Source organism: Lycorma delicatula, chromosome 4 (genome assembly GCF_047948215.1).
Source record: "Lycorma delicatula isolate Av1 chromosome 4, ASM4794821v1, whole genome shotgun sequence".
NCBI classification, from domain to species: Eukaryota; Metazoa; Arthropoda; class Insecta; order Hemiptera; family Fulgoridae; genus Lycorma; species Lycorma delicatula.
Genome location: NC_134458.1, coordinates 157587602 through 157609644, shown reverse-complemented (window position 1 = coordinate 157609644; position 22043 = coordinate 157587602). Strand labels below are relative to the sequence as shown.

Sequence of the window (22043 nt, the reverse complement as noted above, 5' to 3'; positions counted from 1 at the left end):
TAAAAGCACTTCATAAATTTATGATCTGTAGATAAAATAATGTAGTAGATTGGCCATATATTTTAATTTTTTACCAGTTTATAATTTATTCCTGATTATACTCCATAGCATAATCAATTATGATTTCACACAATTAAAAATTATCAAATCAGGGATTCTTTTACCATAAAGTGGCACATTTTGAAGGATTTCTAATAAATATATACATCCTAATTAAATATTTTATGTAGTTTAATACCACATCATACTACAAACTTATTTTTGTATCAATTGTAATTATAAATAAAATTATTTATTTAAAACAATATCCGTGTCAAAAATCACAATAAAAAACGTTATTAATGAAAATGTTTGTAAAAATATTTCTAATCTAAAAACCTATCTTCTTTTAATACTTTGTTTTGCTTTAAAAGAAAATAACTATAAAATAGTACAAAAAGATAAATCACAGATAACTCTTAATATAGTTTTACATGTTCAAACTTCTTGATAAAATAACACATAAAAAAACCTCCTACTCTATATATTCTACACTTTTTTAATACATTTAAATACAATTTTTCAAAGTCCATAAACAAAAAATTTAAATTCATTCATAATGAAATCCAATTCCAATTATAATTCTTTTACAATATACTGAAATAAAATAGATCAGCAGAGTAGCTTAATCATGTTACCTTCAAAGATTTCACAAAGTATATATAAAAATTAAATTTTAAATTACTTACTAAATAAAATAATAATATATACTGATCAGTAAATCTGTTCAAGCAAAACTCTGCTTTAGCTAGAAATCCTGTCAGAAAAATGACTAAGTTCTGTTACATTTATCTTTAATTTACATTACTTTAATCAGACATTGTTGCTAATAAAGTTTATTAAAATTCTGGATAAAATTTCTTGAAAACTGTTACATGTCTTTATTTTAAATTTTCATTTGTTTATTATTTAAACAGCAACAACAACAGGCTAATGTCCAACATCAGTTAATGGTAGATCAAAATTAATTTTGTAGTGAATGAAAAATGCCATGCCTAATCAGGACTTGCGCCCAGAATCATCAGATAAAGGGTATCTTATTGTTGTAATAATTAAAATTTTTATTGGGGATATCATTCTAATTCTCTGCTACAAACCTTTTGTGAACTTTTAAGCTTGCAATAGGTAGTTAAATTGTAAATGTTCAAGTCTGATAAAAATATTGAATATATTTATAAATTTACTTCTTTCTGGTTTTGTATAATTTTTGTGCTAGTTTCTGAACATTTAAACAGTTTTAAAAGTATACCGCACAGTATTTATCATTAAAGAAAAGGTTTTTTTTTCAAATGGTTTATTAAAAATAAACCATTTGAAATTTATTATTTTTTTTATATTATAGTTAGGAATTGTAATTTTAAAAAAATATATCTTGCGTACCCGTATTACTGGAAGTACAATTTAAATGGAGTTAATCTTAATCTTTTTTTTTTAAATTACCAACAAATAAAACAGTTTTCCTTACATATGCCTAAATATTACATTTTTATATTTTGTAATGTTATGGAATGTTAAATTGTACAAATGGGAAAAACTGAAATCAAAATCTATGTAATTCCAAAAGTTTTTTCAACATAGACTGACATTTTCAAGAATTATACAGAAAAGAACACAGTTTAGTATGATAAACAATTTTTTCCCATCGAGTGATTTACTTCAGGATACCAACAAAATATCTATTGCTCAAGTAGGTATGTATGGACAACTTTACAGAAAAAATAGTAATAATTATTATAATTTGAAACAAAACTACCTCAGGCTGAAAAACTGAACTTTTATTCTTTTACTTACTTAACTTTTACTTTTCCTAAATTATTTTATGGATAAGATAATTTTTATTTAAAACTGAAGTAATTATTTATTATACTGTAAGGATAACCATTATCATTTATGAATTTATATTTTTCATATGATAAATTTTTGAAATCTTGTATAAGTTTAACAGGGCTCTGTGTTAAAAAAAAATATATTTATGTGCAATCAATTCTATGGTATTCTGATATTTGTCCAATATTAAGTTCTAAATATATTCCTTATTTTTTTTTACTCATTAAAAACAGTTCAGAATTAATTATTTACATTGCATTAATCTTGAAATATTTTTTTAAAGACATCAGAGAGTAATTAATTTACTTTATTAAATAAAAAATAAACTTTTAAACCAAGGGGTGGCCAACATATAATGTACAGTGGAATAAAAGAAAAAAATTAACTCAAAAGCAGTCCTGCCATCTTGTAGTTTCATTTCCTTACTATTAACATTCAAAAACTCATTGACCCATACCCTCTCATTTTTGTCAGTCGCCCCGTCATGGAGTCAAGTATGCTAAGGTAACAGGTCTAAAACAACATGCAGGGATCTAATTTTTAACAGAATAAGTCAACACTAGTGACATTCATTTTTGATTAAAAGCTGCTTATGATGATAAAACTTAAGTATTGTGAATGGGTGGTAAAGAAAATATTGAGGATGAACCTTGCAGTGGTTGATCAGTTTCTGTGAATGATAAGAAGCACCAAAAGAAGATGGAATACCTCCTTCAGTACTTCTAAAACACATAATAAAACATCTCAGAAAATGTGTGCATTGTGTTTGACAATCCACAGGGCAATATTTCTGCAACACCATTATACTTGACACCATACATAATGTAGAAATACTGATTCTATGGTTAAATTGAAATTTAAATCTACTCCACAGTATCCATACTCATCAGGTTTGGCACCCTGCAATTTTCACTTTTTTCCACAATTAAAGAGGAATATTTAGGGTATTAGAGGGACCATGAACACAGTGACATTGTGGATTAAGGAAAGACAGCATTCTTCATTGATGGAATGAGAAATGTGTAGTTGTAAATGGTGATTGTATGGAAAAATAATGTAAGGTAATTATATAGAAAAATAATTTAAGTTTTTGTAGCAAAAAAATGCACTTTTATGCCATATCTACTTCATTTGATTATCTCTTTTCATTTACAAGTTGAGTGACTATACTTTACATTTCAGCCACTCCTTGCATAATTTTTTTTGTTTAGCAAAACAAATTTGACTAATTTCAGATTTTTACTAGAGTATAACTAATGCACTTCTATTATTTTTTTAAAAAGATATTTATATATATTTTCTAAATAACACCAACATTTTATTCTTTGGTGGAAAATTATGAACAGTTTTTATCTGTAGCAGAACTGAGACACACTTGGACACCCCTCAGATTGGCCAGGTAATGAAAAATATTCAATGAATAAACAAGAGTAGCAGAAAATCCAGAGACCAAAATATGGCCTGCTAAATTTTATCTCTAGGAATGCACACTTTAATTTTATAAGAGAATTTTACACCTCCATCCTTATAAAATTCAGTTAGTACAAAAATTTAATCCTGGTGATGTACTATGTTTAGCACATCATTTGAATGAACTGGAGAATAACAAAAACTTTTTGCCAAATCTTAAGACTTTCGATGTGCATTTTCATTATCTGGCTTCATTAACAAACAAAATGGCAATAGTTTGGGGAAAAATTGATAGAAATTTCATAAAAGACCATTGCATTACACTCCTGTAACCATTTGGTATGACTACAAAAATGACTCGATCTTACTTTTTCAAGAAAAATGATGGTTACACAAACCAACCAATGATATAAATAATAGAAGGCTTCACAATCATTTTATTTCAAAATTACAAGAACACATCAGTATTTTATTCGAGCAAAACAGTGGAACTTTTAAAACAGTACTTTACAAATCACACAATCTCAAGGATAAAAACAGATTTGAGAGAATGAACTTTTAATCACCTGATTTGAGAACACCACACTTTTTCCAGAGGAGTTTACAGAAGGAAAAATTATATGCAAAACTTCAATCTTATAAAGAGTTGAAAGCTAATATTTCAAAAGAAATAGCAACACCAGAAATGTTACAAAAGAATGACAAGAAAAAAGCATATTCATGCTTTAAGTGTAATAGTTTATATTTTTTTTTATTTTTCACAAGTAATATAAAAAATGCAGAATATATTTTTAATTTAAAAACTTTTATTTCATTAACTTTAGTGAAAAATGTTATCTTACATGCACTTTATCTGGCACTTGCATTAATTATATCAGGAAAAGATTAAAATAAGCACATTAATTTAAAGGAGAAAGTTATTAATTTCAGTACAAAATTAATACTTTAAAAAATTACATGATAAAAGCATGCATTATACATTAAAAAACACAAATTTATGAAATTAAAAAAATGAATTTATGAAAAAAATAAAAGAAGATTGGTTGAACAGAGCTAAAACACTTAAACTCTAAAAGTACATATTATTTTTAAATGTATATAAGAGAATTAAGTTACTCTAATAAAAAAATAAAAACTTATATACTATAACAATTTTTTGGCTTGCTGCAACTGCATTAAATAGGTAAGAATTTTTTAATACACAAATTACACACTAAATTAAAATTGTTAAAAGATATATTTGTAGAAAATAAGTAATAACTTATATGTACAATACTTTTACACTGTAATCTGGAAAAAACCGTAATGTAGTAATTGACTTTTAAAAAAGTGTGTATATAAAAAACTAGAATACTGTCTACTAAACTACAACAAACTGCTAGTCTCAGCAAAATTACAATTCATGCAAGTTTCACTGAATGAATAAACTTATTTACTCATTTGCAATCAGTTTGTAATTTAAAATTTAAAAGTTTACAATTAAACACACATAAATTTTGAATAAATTTGTTAAACATTACAAAGTGCTAAGAGGAGGTAAAAATACTAATAAAAATAAATTATTTGTAATCTTCTATATATATATATAAATGAATGTTTATTTGTTTGTTTGACCCGTATGAGCTTCTATACCACTCATCTGATGATGATGACACTTTGGTGAGTTGTTTGCATGCCCGCGAAAGTTTCTGAATTAGTTTGGACCCGCTGGGTGGTGCTGGGGTTGAGGTATATCAAAAAATAGTATTTATCGTTCAATTTGGCTCATATTCAGAATATATATATTAGTTATGTGAAAAGAAATATTTTTGCGAAAAATGGACCCGCTAAATGGCACTGGAGTTGAAATATTTAGAAAAATTTAATCACATAATAACTGTCTGAGAAGTCGATAATGAGACAGACAACAATCAATATAGAGAATATTTCTCGATATATACACTACAGTCAATTTAGTAAAATAAGTTTTAGTTTATTTATTTATATATTTTTTTTATGAGTTTAATGAATACAAAGGGGCCCAAGGTGTAGAGCCCCTGGTTAGACAGGAAGGGCAAGTGAAGTGAACCTTGACTGGCTAAACATCCCTGATCATGACGGGGAACACAAGTAACCATATAGCATGGGCGAAGCTGTGACGGGTCTGCTAGTAGACAATAGAACTTTATACTGTGACAATGCTACTGACATCTGCAAATATCACAGTCTGTTATTTTATTACATACATACAGAAAAAAATAAAATTAACAAATCAATACAGACAAGATGGTAACATCATCTAGAAATAATAAACATTTATATAAATAAAAACAGCAATAAAAATATAGTTAACAAATGACATTATAGATTAGCTTTCAATACAATCTCTCTCCACCATTTTGGTCGTTCCATTGCTTCAGGTTTAATAAATATCTCCATCAACCTTTCATACAACTGAAATTTAAAAAAAAAATATTTTTAGATTGTATAAACTAGTGATTTTTTAAAAAAATACAATGCTTATCAAGGCTAACATGTCAACAATAATGTATTTTCATTTAACAATGACCAATGATCAAATGCTTAACTTAACCAATGCCCAATAACAGCTATTCCTCTTTTTTACAATAAAATAAGGAATGAATGTTTAGCATATATGGAAACATTTTTTTCAATTTTTAAAGAGGTTACTTTGCAATTTCATACATTTAGACCAATGATTTTCTAACTTTTTGATACCCTCAATATAAAGCGCGATTTGTACAACTCCTGCAAAATGCCTGGTTGTCTTGGTTTTGACCTTATTATTTGAAGTGAATCTTTGTCCAAAAAAACATTTCTTCATGTTTGGGAAGAGGAAATAATCGCTGGGTGCTAAATGCAGAGAATACATTATATGTGTAAGCACTTTGAAGTGTAGGTCATGGAGTTTTACAGCAATACCGGAGATGTGAGCACAGAGCCATTATCGTGGTGAAAGAGCACTTTCTTTTTGACCAAATGTCGATATTTAGCCTGAATAGCAACTTTCAATCAGTCCAGTAGTGGTGGTTTTTTCAGGTAGTCTATGAACACCACACCAAGAGAATCCCAAATCACAACCACGACGTCTCCTGCAGATTGAATCATTTTTGTTTTCTTTTGGCCCACTTTCACCTGCTCCCACCCACTTTAGGACTGCTGATTGGTCTCTGATTTCATCTACTGCCATAAAATATCAGAGAAACTCAACAAAATCATGTTTAAATAAGTCTAAACACTTTTGATAAGTATTCAGTTAAGTTTTTGACCAATTATTAATAAACATGACACTCAGCGAGTTAAAAAAGCTTTTTGATATACAAAACATGTGTAAACTGTGGTCGACACGATCTTCGAGATGTTTGCAATGTCAGCAAGCTCATATACTTCCAGTCAATGATCATTTAATACAGGATTGTGTATTTTTGTGACAATTTCTTGGTCATAGTGTTTTTTTTGGGCATACCAAGTGTTAATCTTGAATGGATATATAAACATTTTTAAATTCATTAGCCTACATTTTTAGCATCTAAAACAAAGGAAGACTCTTATAAAAGGAAACAAATTCTTTTTGTATATTCATCCTTTAACAAATGTATTAACATCCAACCTTTTAGAACAAAGTACTTTATAACAGCTTGAATTTCAATTTTACCCGTTTTCAGAAAATATAAACTAATTTACTCAATCACCATAAACAAACAACTAATCAAAAGTGTCTGAAACTTTACAGCATGCCATCTATAAAGGATCATTTTGTATATCATAGACCATTTAGTAATATCTGCGTCATCTCCATGTTAGGATTAGAACTTTCTGAATTTCCTCATAAAGATGCATATAAGTGCCAAGTGCATACAGGTTATTTATTTTAAATTCAAAGATATGCATAACTACATGAAACAGTGTCTTAAAACTTGTTAAAGATGCTGAGGAGCTTTGATCATAATCAACAATCACAACTAACCACTATATTGTAGAACACCACATGCATCAATAATGAAACAGTAAAACATTCAACTGATAGAACACCAAATGCAAGAACACAAATCTTTTAAAGATCAACAAAGAAGTTTTATTGTTTAATTAGAAAAGTAAAAAAATAGTATCAGATAACATTAAAAATCATCTTTTTAACTTAAATGATATAAGATTTAAAAATATTGTAAATATTAATTAAATTCCTAACTATTAATGAAATCAAAACATAAACTGAAAAATTATTAGAATAAACACAAACCTTTCCATCAGAACATGCAATAATTGAATTCAGAATATAATCCGGTGGAGCTAATGCATCAACCAGTCCTAACACAGATGATTTTAACTGAAGGCACAGTTCTAGCATCGCTTCTTTCATAAGAACTGAAAGGTTGGGTCCACTACAATATCCACCTATAAAAAAAAAATGTTATTGATGCAAGCATAACATATAACATTGACCCCAGCATTTTCTATCTTTTTACTTGTAAAAGGATTCAAGATTCATATAAAAATGGCATCAAGGACATACAATTAAAATGGTGTAACTAAAAATACAAATATAGGATTCAAGTTACTTCTCCAATTTAGGAACCCCCTCTCTATAGTAAGGTTTCTGCTCTAGCCATTGGTGTAGCTTTTTGAATGTCTTTGATGACTCCTTCAAGTCATTTGTAGGTTGTTGAAGTATAGTACACTCCCTTACACATCGGCTTCTTGAAGTAGAGGCTCAGGTGGTATGATGGCAGCACAGTGTTTGACGAATTGCAAGTGAACATTGTTTGCTCTGTGGAGATGGTGTGTAGTATAACATCACAGGTGTATACTGCTACTACAGTAGTATTCCAAGTTCTTTGAAAGCTAATCTGTAGTCAAGGCCTGCTAGGCACCTGACTGTTCTTTATTAAATCATGATCTCCTCCATAGGGGTACTAGCTGCTCCTCCCAAATACCTATTCTATATCTTAGGTGTGTCTCACGTAAAGCAAAATAGGCAATTCTAGCAGTATTAGTATTGCCTAATTACTTGATTCTGCCAATAACGTACAGTCCATTATCGAGTTTTTTGAGCTGATCTACGTGAGGCTTTTAGGTTAGCCCCCTGTCAAGGATTATGCTCAGATATTTAGTTGTATGTTCCATCTTGATCTCTGGTAGCCCTTCCTTACCATTTGCTTATGGATTATAAGAGTACCTGCAAACTTTTTTTCTCTTTTAATGCTAGGTCATTTTCACTGCAGTATGTTTTGGCTGGATTGTAGGCTGTTTGCATATTAGTATTTAGTTGGGTTCTTTAATTATAACCTAATGTTAACACTATGCCATCAGTGTACATGACCACCTGACAGATTCTCGCAGGCAGTCTGGTAGGTCATTTGTGAGGAGGAGAGAGAGGACCGGTCTGAGTGGTAGACATTGTGAATGCACTTAAGTAGCGTTCCATCTGCTGGGTGATCAGTTCTATAAGCTGCCTCCTGTCATCAAGGTATTAAACCAGTTTCCTGTTCTTCCTGTGATTCCAAATCTCCTCATGTTGTTTATCAACAGGCCGTGGTCCAAGTAGTCTGAGGCTTTGTTAAGGTCCAGGAAAACACTTGTAACATTGCATCTTTCTTCTATTTAGTCTATGAAGTACTATGATACTGATATTATGAAGCCATATTGTTGATCAGTAAGTTGTTTCCCAGTGGTCCACAAATCTTGTCAGAAATATTTTTCTACTATTTTGGAGGAAGGTAGGAAAGAGAGATGGGATGGCAGCTGTTTGCACCTGTAGCTGGGCCACTTTTACATGTAGGGTATACGTTTGAAAGTTTTAATTGTGTTGGGAAGAGATCTTGCTTGAAAGATTTGTTTACTATAATTGTCAGCAGTATGACGATTTCTCTCAAACATTTTTCATCTTTATGGAGATGTCATCCATACCAGCAGAGGTCTCAAGCTTGAGGCTGTTTATAATTATAAAGATGGACATTTCTTTGGTACTTTAGTAACTTTGTTTTTAAAATACTGTATTATACTATTAAGTATAATTGAAGGACTTCTTTAATGATTAAGTTGTAATTTTAATCTTACATAATAGAACTACAAAAATTAACCCAGGTTTTTCAATTTTAATAAATCTGAAAAAATTTTTGAAATTATGAAGGATTAGATTTACAGTCACATGATATTTAAAAATTATTGTTTCCTATATATTTATTAAAAAAAGTAAAGATTAGGAAAAAACAATAAAATAGATAGCCCACCTATGTTACTAAAAAGAGCAATCAATTTTTATTAAAGGCTAGCTGATCCGACAATGCTTTGCCATTGCTAGATTTGAGTAAATATAAAAATTAAATGAACAAAAATGAAAGTTTGATAAAACATTAAAAAACTGAACATTACGGAACTCCACAAAATCTAACCTTTCCCTTCGTCTCTTCTTCCCTTTCTCCCCGTTTCCCTTTTTCCATTTTTCGCAAAAATATTTCTTTTCATGTAACTAATATATATTCTGAATATAAGCCCAATCAGACCATAAATATAATATTTCAAAATATCTCAACCCCAGCACCTACTGGATCCAAACTAATTCAGAATCCTTCATGGGAGTGCTCACAACTCGCCAAAGTTTCATCGCAGTCGCATGAATGGTATAGGAGCGCATACAGGGCAAACTAGTACAGATTATGTAAACTCTTACATATCTCCATTAATATATCTGTTATCTCAAATGTAAATATGCATCTAAACAAAATAGCTGGATGTCAATCAATAAAATATGATTAGCTTTTTTTTTTTTGTATTGTTACAGTGAAATTAACAACTTGACAATGTTGACAGCTGGACTTCCATGTTGGATTGTTGGCAATACATTTTATTTTTATAACCATTGAAGCTTTTGTTCATTCTTTCTTGTCAAGTGAAGCTCACATACTTTTATTTAGTTGAAAATGCAATTTGTTATAGTGGTGAGTACATAGAAAGCATGAATGAGATGTTTCATCAAAGGTTTCCAGGCATCAATTTTTCACATTGCAATGTTGTGTGAATAATTATCAATACTTTTAAGAAACTGGATCTTCTGTTAAAGACAAAACCCAGTCTGGAAGACCATATATTCTGACAGAGGAAAAGTTAAATGATATTTCTGATTGCATAGCTTAAAGCCCAAAAATCTCAGAAATTGGCACAACCACAAATCTCAAAGAGTAGTATGCACAGAGCACTGACTTAATATTTAAAATTACACATATACAAAATAACTGCAGTGTTTCAAAGGACTGTGAAGATTAGTGCCCTGGACGTCCCAGCACATCATCAGTTGACAACATTGAAAAAGTGAAGAAAATGATTATAAACAATCGCTGAATCACTATCAGAGAATCAATAAGGATTACTACCTGGAAGTTCTACAGTGTTTGCATGAAAAAATCTGAAGAAAAGACTCAAATCTATGGTGATACAATTCATGGCAACTGCACCAAGATAATGCAACTGCTCACACTTCACTGCTTGTTCATGAATTTTTGGCCAAAAACAACAGTTATGATTCCTCAGCCTCCGTATTCACTGGACATGTATTTACTGGACATGCTTATGACTTCTTCTTATTCTCCGAGCTGAAAAGAACCATGAAAGTACACATTTTGCCAAGATTGAAGAGATAAGACAAAATCGCTGAAGAAGCTAAATCCCACACCAAAAACCACATTCTAGAGGTGTTTCAAAGATTGGATAAAGTGGTGGCACAAAAGTATTATATCTAAAAAGAAGTTTTTGAAGTGACAAAATCAATATTGATGAATAAACAACAATTTTTTGAGAAAAACTAAAATTCTGCATATTTTTTTATCAAACTTCGTACACTTATGAATTAACAATTAAATTTTGAACATAATGAATTATCTAAATTGGTATAAATACCTTGATACAGCAAGCCAATATGTTTTTGAAGACTCCATAAACCAAATAATACAAACAGATGGTGTAAGACAGGTCTCAGATTAGAATCGCTCTGTTCACATCTTGACCAGAAAGAACACATCACATTATACTGAAAAATAAATAAATAAAATTTTAAATAAAAATATTAAAAATTTGATAACATTACATATAAATAAATAGAAACAAGATCATGTGGCATAAATATCATGATAAAAAAAAATGAAATGTAGCTCAGAAATCCAGCTGATGCAATTATTAGTTTTTCTTCCAACTCTTCTAAAGAACCAATGGCCAGTGTGTATATAAACATACACACACGTATATATATATGTAGGTTATCCAGAAAGTAAGAACTGTTTACGCATCACATGCACAGAGATTCACTCCAACAATGGGTTAAGACTAGCTGGTCTCAGTTGTTCTGCTATTGCTGTAAAAATTTCATATCTGTATTGTGAGAGAGTGATTTTGTGCTTTTTTTTTATCTATGACCGCATAGGATAACTTTAATCAGTATCTTATCCAAGTCTCTTCAAAGGGACTGTTCGGGCTATGTGGGCTTCCCAACACTTTTTCATACATTCTGATCTCCACACCTTTACTGGTGTTGAAAATATTTGTGTTGTGAGTTTCTTTCTTATAAGTGTGAAGTGAGTCCTTGATTTTTTCATTTAATTTTATCTTCTCTCTGGTATCTTCTGGTATAAGGCCAATTTTCTTCAGATTCTCTCTTATTTTCTGATCTACCTGCATCCTGTATTGGTGTTTTTCCAAGTCTAGATTGTACTGTACCAGCTGTTACAGATGTCTTAAATCTTGCATCCTCATGATGTGTCCAAAGAATCCTCATCTCCTCTTATGCATAGTATCAGTGATATGTTCTTACTCTTTGTAAAGAATTTTGTTGGGTAAAATCCATCACTGCCCATCTTTCTGGTACTTTTTGTTGATGCAGGTTGTTCCAATTCTTCTTTGATTTTCCAGCGTTTCATGTCAGATGAACTTAGTGATAAATTTCCTGTATGTTCATGAACTCTGTTAAATAAAAGTGATGACGACATCAAGATAGCTGTTCGTGAATGGCTTAATGTACTGGTGGCAGATAAATACTAGTGCGATGATTTGACAAATCCTTGGAGTGAGGAGGTGATTACATGAAAAAATAATTTTAAAATGTACATTTTAATGCATATATTAAGTTAAAATAAATGTAATAAATTCTGTTATATAACAAAAATGGTTTTTACTTTCTGGATGACTTTCATGTATACATACATAAATATATATATATATATATATATATATATATATACTAACTTAAATGTAATTTATTTAAGTTTATTTTCCTCTCTATTGGATAAAATTAAATATAATAACAAGTCATATTTTACTTAAAAATATTATCTTTATCTCTTGGGTTAACCAATCAACTATACAAACTTATAAATTAAATACACTACGTTTCACTTAGAATTTTCTAAATAGGTATAAACTTCTCTAAATTCTCTAAATAAGTATAAACTTTTTGTTTATAACAATAACTCATTTCGAAAAGAAAATATCAACAAAATAGTATATAAATATCATATCATATAATATAAATTTCATAAATAAAAATATCGATAAAATGGTCATATTCAAGCAGATATCTAAATTTTCTATCAACACAACCAATATCACATAAAAAAATCAGTAAAGAATCTTGCAAACAAAGTAATAAAATTTACAAACCCTGAAGATAAACCAGAATATATAAAAAAAAGCAAAATATCTATTAATAAATAATATTTTTTTGGAAAATATTATAAATAAAATATTTAAAAATACTAAATTCATAAACACTATAATAATATATCAACCAACCATCCTAATAATAAATAATAAGAGTGAGAATTACGTTGCATTACCATATGTTGCAGATCTGTTAGAAAAGATTAAAAAATTGCTAAAAAAGGATTTTGCAAAAGCCCATCAAAATTACAATAATCTAAATAGTATATTTTCTAAATTAAAATTATCGATAGAAAAAAATCAACAAGCAAACACAGTATACAGCATTCAGTGTAAAGATTATAAAGCATTGTATATTGGACAAACACTTCAATGCCTTAAAAAAAACAAAGCCCAAAAATACAGAAAAAAGGAAAGAACAGTGCTCAAAAAATATACAATAGAACATGAACAATTGTTCAATTTCAGCAGCACCAAAATATTAGACACAAGAACAAAATACATGTAACAGGACCACACTAGAGATGATAGACATCAAAAATAATACAAACTCTGTCAACAATAGAACAGACATAACCGAATTAAGCAACATATATGTTAATTTAATTTTAAAAACCTTATTTATATTATAAATCTAGTTTCAAAGATGTTTGTAATTTTTGAGAAAAATTTGTGCATTGTTAAGGTTTTCAATACACAGGAAATAGCCAACAGGTTATATAAAGAGATACATATAATTATCTAAGATAAAATGAGTCATATATGAGTAGGGGGTCTATTACAACAAGAGTGGAGGTATATTGTTATCTAGGATGGGTAGACCAGTTAATTTCTTAGTATGTAAGAGTATTTTGTATGTTATGTGTATGAATGTGTATTGTCACCTGAGGAAGCTTAGAGAATTCTAAGTGAAATGTAGTGTATTTAATTTATAAGTTTGTATAGTTGATTGGTTAACCAAGAAATTAATAAAAATAATATTTTTAAGTAAAATAAGTCTTGTTATTTTTATTTTATTAGATCCTCCAAAGTACAGAGTAAATAAAGTAGGATGACTTACCTTATTCCACTACACATATGCAGGAGTGCTTTCGCGATTTACTCACATCATCAGCTGCATTATACATTCATCTCAAATTGCACTACAAACTTTGTAAAATATAATAACATAACATGCATTTATTTATTTTATTTAAAATTTAGACCCTTTAATCTTTTTATTTTAAACTTTTTTCAGTTAAATTAAAATTAAAACAAAATTTAAAAATTTGAAAAATTAAATAAAATTAACATTAAAAATTAAATTGTAAAAATATGATGTCAAGGCATAAAATCAAATACGAATAATTTTAAGTAACGCAATTAATTATGCATGTTGTCCACTTAACTGAACTTATTTTACTGTACAGTTAAGTTAAATGGACAACATGCATTACTGCTTTACTTAAAATTATCTTTAATTCGATTTTATGCCTTGACATCAAATTTTTACATATGTAAAAATTTTAATGTAATGTTAATTTTAATTAATTTTTCATATTTTTAAATTTTGTTTTACTTTTTAATTAAACTGAAAAAAGTTTAAAATAAAAAGATTAAAGGTTTTAAATTTTAAATAAAATAAATAAATGCATTTTATGTTGTTATATTTTACGAAGTTTGTAATGCAATTTGAGATGAATATATAATGCAGCTGTACTTTGGTTGATCTAATAAAAAAAAATAATATATATATATTTGTATATAGTACAGAAGAGTATATGATTCTTAAAAAAATCGATTTAAAAAAAATATTTATGAGGGTTATTTTTTTTTCAAGGTCCGATCAGTCGCGAAATAAAAATCCGTGCAAAAATCGGATGAACCTTTGCACATATATGTTGCGCAGCGTCTCTAGTATGGCCTTCAATCACGCCGCGTCACTTCGTTTAGTTCTGAACAAGCAGCTAGCACGTAAACATGTCTACAATAATAGCATCTGTGAAGTGCATGTGGTAATTAGATTTCTTCAGGCTGAGGGGTGTAATGCAGCTGAAATTCATAGACGAATAAGTAATGTGTATGGTGAAACTTCAATGAGTGACAGCAAAGTGCGACAATGGTGCAGGAACAGATGTTGAACAGATGAACAGGATGTACAGATGTTCATGATGCAGGCGGTCAGGAAAGGAACCGAGTGTCAACCGATGATCTCGTTGAGCGAGTGGATGAGGCAATTTGAGAAAATCGTCGGTTCACAATTTCTGTATTGAGTGATTAGTTTCCTGAAATTTCAAGGTCAGCACTCTACACCATTGTGAATGAAAGACTTCAGTACCGCAAACTGTGTGCGAGATGGGTTCCCAAGATGCTGTTCGACCATCACAAAACAATGAGAATGGATGCCTCCCTAACGTTTCTCCAGCGCTATCACAATGAAGGAGAAGATTTTTTGAACAAAATTGTCACAGGGGATGATACATGTGTCCATTTTGAAACTGAAGAAACAAAAGAACAATCCAAACAGTGGATGCATTCTCATTCTCCCAGTAAACCAATGAAGTTCAAGCGAACCTTCTCCAACAGAAAGTGTATGGCTACTGTGTTCTGGGACCGGAATGGAGTTCTCTTGGTGGAATTCATGGAACGTGGCAAGATCATCACTGCAGCCTCATACTGCGTGACTCTTCACGTCTACAAAGGGCAATTCAGAATAAGCGGGAAGGAATGTTGTCTTTAGGCATTGTCTTTCTCCATGACAATGCTCGGCCACACACTACAGCTGTAACAAAGAAGCTCCTGCAGCGTTTTCGTTGGGAAGTGATTGATCACCCACCAAACAGCCTGGACTTGACTCCATCCAATTTTCACCTCTTTGCTCACATGAAACACTGGCTAGGAGGACAACATTTTGGCACAGACATCGAGCTGCAGACCAGCGTAGAAACATGGCTGAAAACACAGGCGGCTCTGTTCTATGACGAGGGTATTGGAAAGTTGGTACCACGCTACGACAAATGTCTAAATCGGAGTGGCGACTATGTAGAGAAATAGTGTAACTATGTAAGTACTTGTTACAAATAAAATTTTTTTATTTTCACTGTGGTTTTAATTTTGTGACCGATCGGACCTTGAAAAAAATAACCCTCGAATATATATTATATAAATAGTTTTTAAGAAATAACTTCTTTTTATATCTTATATTTTTTATTATTAACAAAGTATTTTTATTTTTTACTGGTTTATACAAATTCACTGTAGAATACAAATTACATTAATCAAGAAATATAGTTTAATATGAAATTACCTCATAAAATATACTTCTAAATGGAAAGGTTTAGTTTTTAATAAATAAAAATAATTAAAGTATATTTATTTTTACAAATGAAACGTGACACTGACAAAAAAAAGAAGACCTTTTAAACCTTATATTTGATCTAAAATTAAAACATATACTAATAATTCCAGTACATTATTACTCTTTGTTTCTCTATTTTACTATTCCATTATTTTTTTTAATTTTATTATTTCTATTCTATTTTCCCTTTTAATAATATAAAAGGTAATTCAATTCAAAAAATAAATAAAAAGAAAAAATACCTCAGCAAAGACGAGTGACAGTGTGTGCGCATAAAATACTTGAGTTAAAGACCTTGCAGAAATTTTGTCCAACAATGATTCCAACTGCTGACGCTTTTTATCAGTCTCGTATAATAAATGACAGAGAAGCCATTCATAAGTACTTATTATAACTGAAATCATATATTAATCTATAAACAATAATGATTCATCAGGTTAAGAGAAAAGAAGAAAGTGGAAATAAGATGGAAAGAGCATAGCTTGGAAGAAAGATTAAATACAGATTTCATTTCTACAATATGAAATTTGGTGGAGAAAAATTGGTATATTACAAAAATGTAGTATTTTTTTTCATTGACAATAAAAATATTATACCAGTCTCCCTCAAGAATTAATCCCCACATATAAGGTATAAAAATAAAAGAGTGAAGAAAGTCTGATAACGATGATGACATAACACATGCAAAAGTAAGGTGTGTAACATTCAACTTAATTGGGAGAAAGATAGCAATTGAATAGATTATGAGATTAAGACAAAGCAATATACTTTTAACTTGACTACTTATAACAGTAATTGATAAAATTAAGGAAGAAAGGGATGGAAGACTAGGAAAGATAAACAGAAAAATACAGCTGTTTGCAAATGATATGATTTGTGAAGAGAAAAAAAAAGAAATACAGAAAATCAGAAGCTCAGAAAAAGGATTTTGAGTTATGAAAAAAAAAGAACAGGAAAAGAGACTGGAATGAAATACAGAAATCAAAGAGTTTTCCAAAGTGTAGTGGAATTAATGTAAAATGAAAAATACAGAAAAGAAGTAAACAGATTCTATATAGTAACTATATTGTCTTGGTCCTGAGCAAGAAATTCAAGCAGCATCCACAGCAAGTTAATAAATGTCTGAAAATTATGGTGGGAAAAACAAAGGGGGATACAAGATGAAGAAAGGAGTTTAGAAGAAATGACTGAAGAAGAAAGAAACTATGGAAGGAGGAGAAACATAAAATTGAAATTTGGTTGCTACACTACTAAGATTTTATAATATTTTTCATTTAATCATTGTTTTTCCTATAAAATTGAAGTAAAGTAGGACAATAACATGTCTACTTTATCATACAATAATTGTTATACTAATTTTAACAAAACTTCAAGAGTAATATCTGTTTAAACTAGAGTAAAACTTTACGTGTGATAAAACTTATACAAAATTTCATTCCGCTCCAAAAATACATTTCTTTGGCATTTTCTTGTCATGGATTCAATTTTTACTCAGGAAAAATTTTGGCCAGTAAAATCTGAGATAAAAATTCTATAGAAAACTTTTTTAAATGAGATAGGTCCTCCTACCCTCATCATAGCAGAAATTTTGTACAATTTCCTTATTGAGAATATCTTCTGGAAAAAGATTAAGAAACAAATTGAAAACAAGCCATCTGGAGAAAATTTTAAAAATGAACAGGGACTCCACCTCCCATATTGAAACAGAAATTCTGCCCCTCAAACGAGAACAGCTGTGATTGATTTAATTCATGGGATGCATTTTGGCAAAAGGATTCAAAGGAAAAGTTCTTACAATTGAAATCAAATACAATAGAATGAAATTTTAAACGGTAACACTTTTTTGAAATTTTCACTAAGGTCCCTTTCTGATAAACAAAAATTTAACAATTAAATGCTTGATAAATTAGTATTAAAACAAGAAGAAATGGCCTACATTCTTCAATTCAATAAACATATATTAATTTTTTCAAGTATATCATAATTTTACAAGTATCCTTAATAAATTTAAAAAAAGGCTAGCAAAACTAAAATTACATAAAGAGCAAACTTACAAGTATGAGAGCAAACATCTTGAATTGATTTTCCATTCCACACTGCTTTAAGTTTCTTATCATAATCTCGTAAAAATAAGATAGATGATAAAGGGAACTCTTCAGTTATATTTTCAGGACTGTGTAGTTGCCTTAACAACCAATTGCTAGTCTGCTGTAGTAATACATTATTATCACCTTCATAAGTTATACGAGCATCATTGCCGCTTCTGCGTTCTGTTATTCCAGCACCTATAATAATAAGAATAAAAAATAAATTCTATTCTACATAAAATAAATAGATTTTTAAAAATTTATTGAAATAAGAAAAGGTAGCAACATAACTAAGTTTTTTTAGGTATTTATATAAAACTAAAAATGTTGTAAGCTAGAAAAGAATTGTTAATCAAATTTTTAAATTACTGATGGATGAAGCCGTTAATTGATGAAAATCCATTGCAACAAAAAAATAAAATGTTATTAAATTTTTACAAAATTTATTTTAAAAAATCACTACAGCTGATAAATTCTGTTTGTAACACCTAAAGAAGATACAGTGTATGAATCAGTTGTGAATTTTTAAATAAATTCTGTGAAAATTTAATAACATACTTTATTTATTCCATTAGGTAAACAAATTTTTAATTCCAACCACCAGAAAAATATACCACCATCCTTTCATTACCTATCAAATTAAAAAAAATTGAATATAATCAATCCCTCAAATAAAACGTAATAAAATAAATTTCATGATTATAGGTTAGATTGTTTCTGAAAAATAAAAGCCAATAAACATATAGACATGCACATACAGAAAATTATTATTACAATGAAAAGTTTAGTACATTGCCAAGTTTTAAATTAATGAGTCAATAAAGTTAACTACTAGAAAACTTCATATTCATAAATAAGAACACTTATCTTATTACTCCCTAACCCTCTGATGATCAGATTCAATTTTTGTTAATCTTGATACACCACTACTTAAAAAAAAAGAAGAAAATTCATATTCAAACTGATAAACTTGGAGCTGTAAAATGATAAAAGTATTGCAAATCTCTTTTCAATATGCCAAGTTCTATGTTAATGTTTGTGATATCACACCAGCACAATCTACAAGAGGTGAAACAATCACTCATAATTTGCAAATGAAGAGACAATTAAATGAAAAAAATACGGCATAAAAGTAAATTTTATTTGCTATAAAAACTTACTTTATTTTTCTATGTAATCAGTTACATCTTCACACTTACCCCAACAGTAAACCAATTTTCTCATTCTGTCAATGAAGAATGCTAACGGTCTTAACATGACCCATGGGCGGCGATGTTTTATTGCTGTAGGTGGAAGACATTTTCAACAAAAAAAATAGAGTTCATGCAAAAACTATTTCAAGTAACTTAAAACATGCATTCATGCATAAAAACAGCATATACATTGTGTTTTTGCTGAATTCTGCCACCAATCTGGTTAAGGAACAATGTTTAATTATCTCTTGAGAAAAAGCTTACGCAAAAACGGCACAAGTCTCACTTAGCGTACTAGAATTTGCAAACTATAGGTGATGATTTTGGTTATGTTTTATATAGAGTTCTTTTCATGTAAAAGACACTGAATAATAAACAATAGTAATGTATCAATGTTACGTAATATAAAAACAGCAATTTTGAAGAAGTAGTGCACTTAGGCAGAGGATAGTATAATATGGTTTTATTATAAAAATAATATAAATATCTTTATTCATTTCCTTCTGAATTTTTGTCTCAAAAATTTTGTTTGAATTCAAACGAAGCAAGCAGAAAATGAAATTTTGGAAGGAACAGTTTGTAAACAAATTACTTAAAAATGAGCGAAAAACACAAAAAATAATGCATGTGTCTTGTTACATAAGCACAGTCATTGAACTCAGCTGATAACTGAAGTAAAACGGTTCCCAATCATGTTGTATCAAGAATTTCCATCTCAAAATGACTGAAAGAACATCTGCCATCTCTTGGAATTTATATTTAACTACATGAAGACAAACAGCGGGTCACATTCAGAGACCCATATATGGGTATCAGCCCTCCAGCATACGTACACAGGTAGCCCATACATGGGTTTCTGCCCACGAATAGTTAATTATGTAAAGAAGTGAAAATCACAGAGCACCAAACCTGGTGAGTATGGAAACTGTGGAATACATTCAAATTTCAATTATAAAAGACTCTGTAGTTCTACATGATGTATATGTGTGTGTGTGTGTGTGTGTGTGTGTGTGGGGGGGGCAAGCATTATCAAGCAGCAGAATTACTAACCCCGTGGATTAATAAACATGACACACACATCACCTAAGATATTTCAAGCACCAAAATGAAGTGTTCCCACCTACTCACAGTACTTCAATCACCAGTTTCATCAATATAAATGTCTTTTGGATGATAATAAATGTCTCTACCATTCTCTTTTTCACTGTTAAAAATTCAATCACAATTTTTTAGATATGTTGATGCAGCAGGTGTAATTGACTTCACAATAACAGTGACTAGCAAAAAACGAGAAGGTATGGATAAATGAGTTTTGAAATGTTAGTAGTAGGGGAATAAAACTACTACAAGCTGGTAGCCGCAGTTGGTTTGTGTGAAATTTTGTTTTCCTGTTACATTACAGTTTGTATTACTTCGTATGTATAATTTGATGAATACCAACATTCACTGAATTTTAGAGCTTAGTATACTTAAAGCATTAGAAATGACTCATCTGTCATTTGTAAGTGTTTAAAATAAGTTTACAATATCCACCTTGAATGTAAAATGTACTGAGTACCATCCGAAACATATTAAATTTGCTGAATTTATTCTAAGTAAAATATTTTATGATAAGTTTTTACAGTTTAGACTCTTTGGGTGAATAATTCATAACACAAATTTAATTATTCCAAGCAATAATACCATGGATTAAGAATTGACGGACAGTTTTGTAGAACTGTTTAAAAACAAGACTGAAGAAACAGAGAAAAAACCACAGAAAGAAGTGTTAAAAAATGTATTAATAAAATATTCATACTCATTATAGAGTGTTACATTATCGATTCAACTCAACCAATTAATTAAGTTAGCATAATAGTGAATAGCATTATCTTTTAATCAATAAAATATTGGCTGCATTCACTTTACAAAATGATATGATGAATTTATGAAAGTGGGATATATTTTAACAAGCTTCCACAGGTTTTACAGTATTAAAAATTGATTTGATTAACAGTCAGATACCTCAGTAAAAATGAATAGGCAAATATAAAGAATACAGTCAATTAAATATTCTAATGGAAGTATATCTGTAAATACCACTGGGCAGCGCAAAAACCAGTTGAAGTGTATTATTGGACATGGAATTAGATATAAGTACGAAAAAATAACTTTGAGATCTAACATGTATTTAAAAATAAATAAATAAATAAAAAACATTTTACACACACACAGACGCGCGCGCACACCATGGTTGTCTGAAAACTTTTGAGCCTCAACATGAAGATGGCAGCACTAATCAACAAAAGTTAGGGAATGTATTCACGCATGCGTTGAAAGGTACTCACTGAAATTTCAGCCATTTTGGACACTCAGTTGTTTGATAATCATTTGAGTAAGTCATTGTGAGCGTTTGAAAATGGAAAAAAATCAAATATCATGCTGTGATTAAATACTTGCATTTGAAAGGCAATATGCCTACACAAATTAAAACTGAGCTGAATGCTGTTTACAGGGATTCTGTTC

At 29.6% G+C, this 22043-nt stretch overlaps 1 protein-coding gene across 5 annotated transcripts in view; it reads right to left on the bottom strand.

The window, feature by feature from the left end:
- Nucleotides 1-213: 213 nt before the first annotated feature.
- Nucleotides 214-22043, bottom strand: part of LOC142324017 (peroxisomal acyl-coenzyme A oxidase 3-like) — a 134529-nt gene continuing 112699 nt past the window's right edge. For all 5 annotated transcript variants that reach the window (XM_075364574.1, XM_075364573.1, XM_075364572.1 and 2 more), the window contains 5 exons: nucleotides 18313-18543; nucleotides 16501-16652; nucleotides 11170-11299; nucleotides 7517-7671; nucleotides 214-5709 (listed from right to left, as the gene is read on the bottom strand). In XM_075364574.1, the coding sequence (XP_075220689.1) occupies nucleotides 5617-5709; nucleotides 7517-7671; nucleotides 11170-11299; nucleotides 16501-16652; nucleotides 18313-18543 (761 nt within the window). In that variant the 3' untranslated portion in view covers nucleotides 214-5616. The remainder of the gene's footprint in view (nucleotides 5710-7516; nucleotides 7672-11169; nucleotides 11300-16500; nucleotides 16653-18312; nucleotides 18544-22043) is intronic.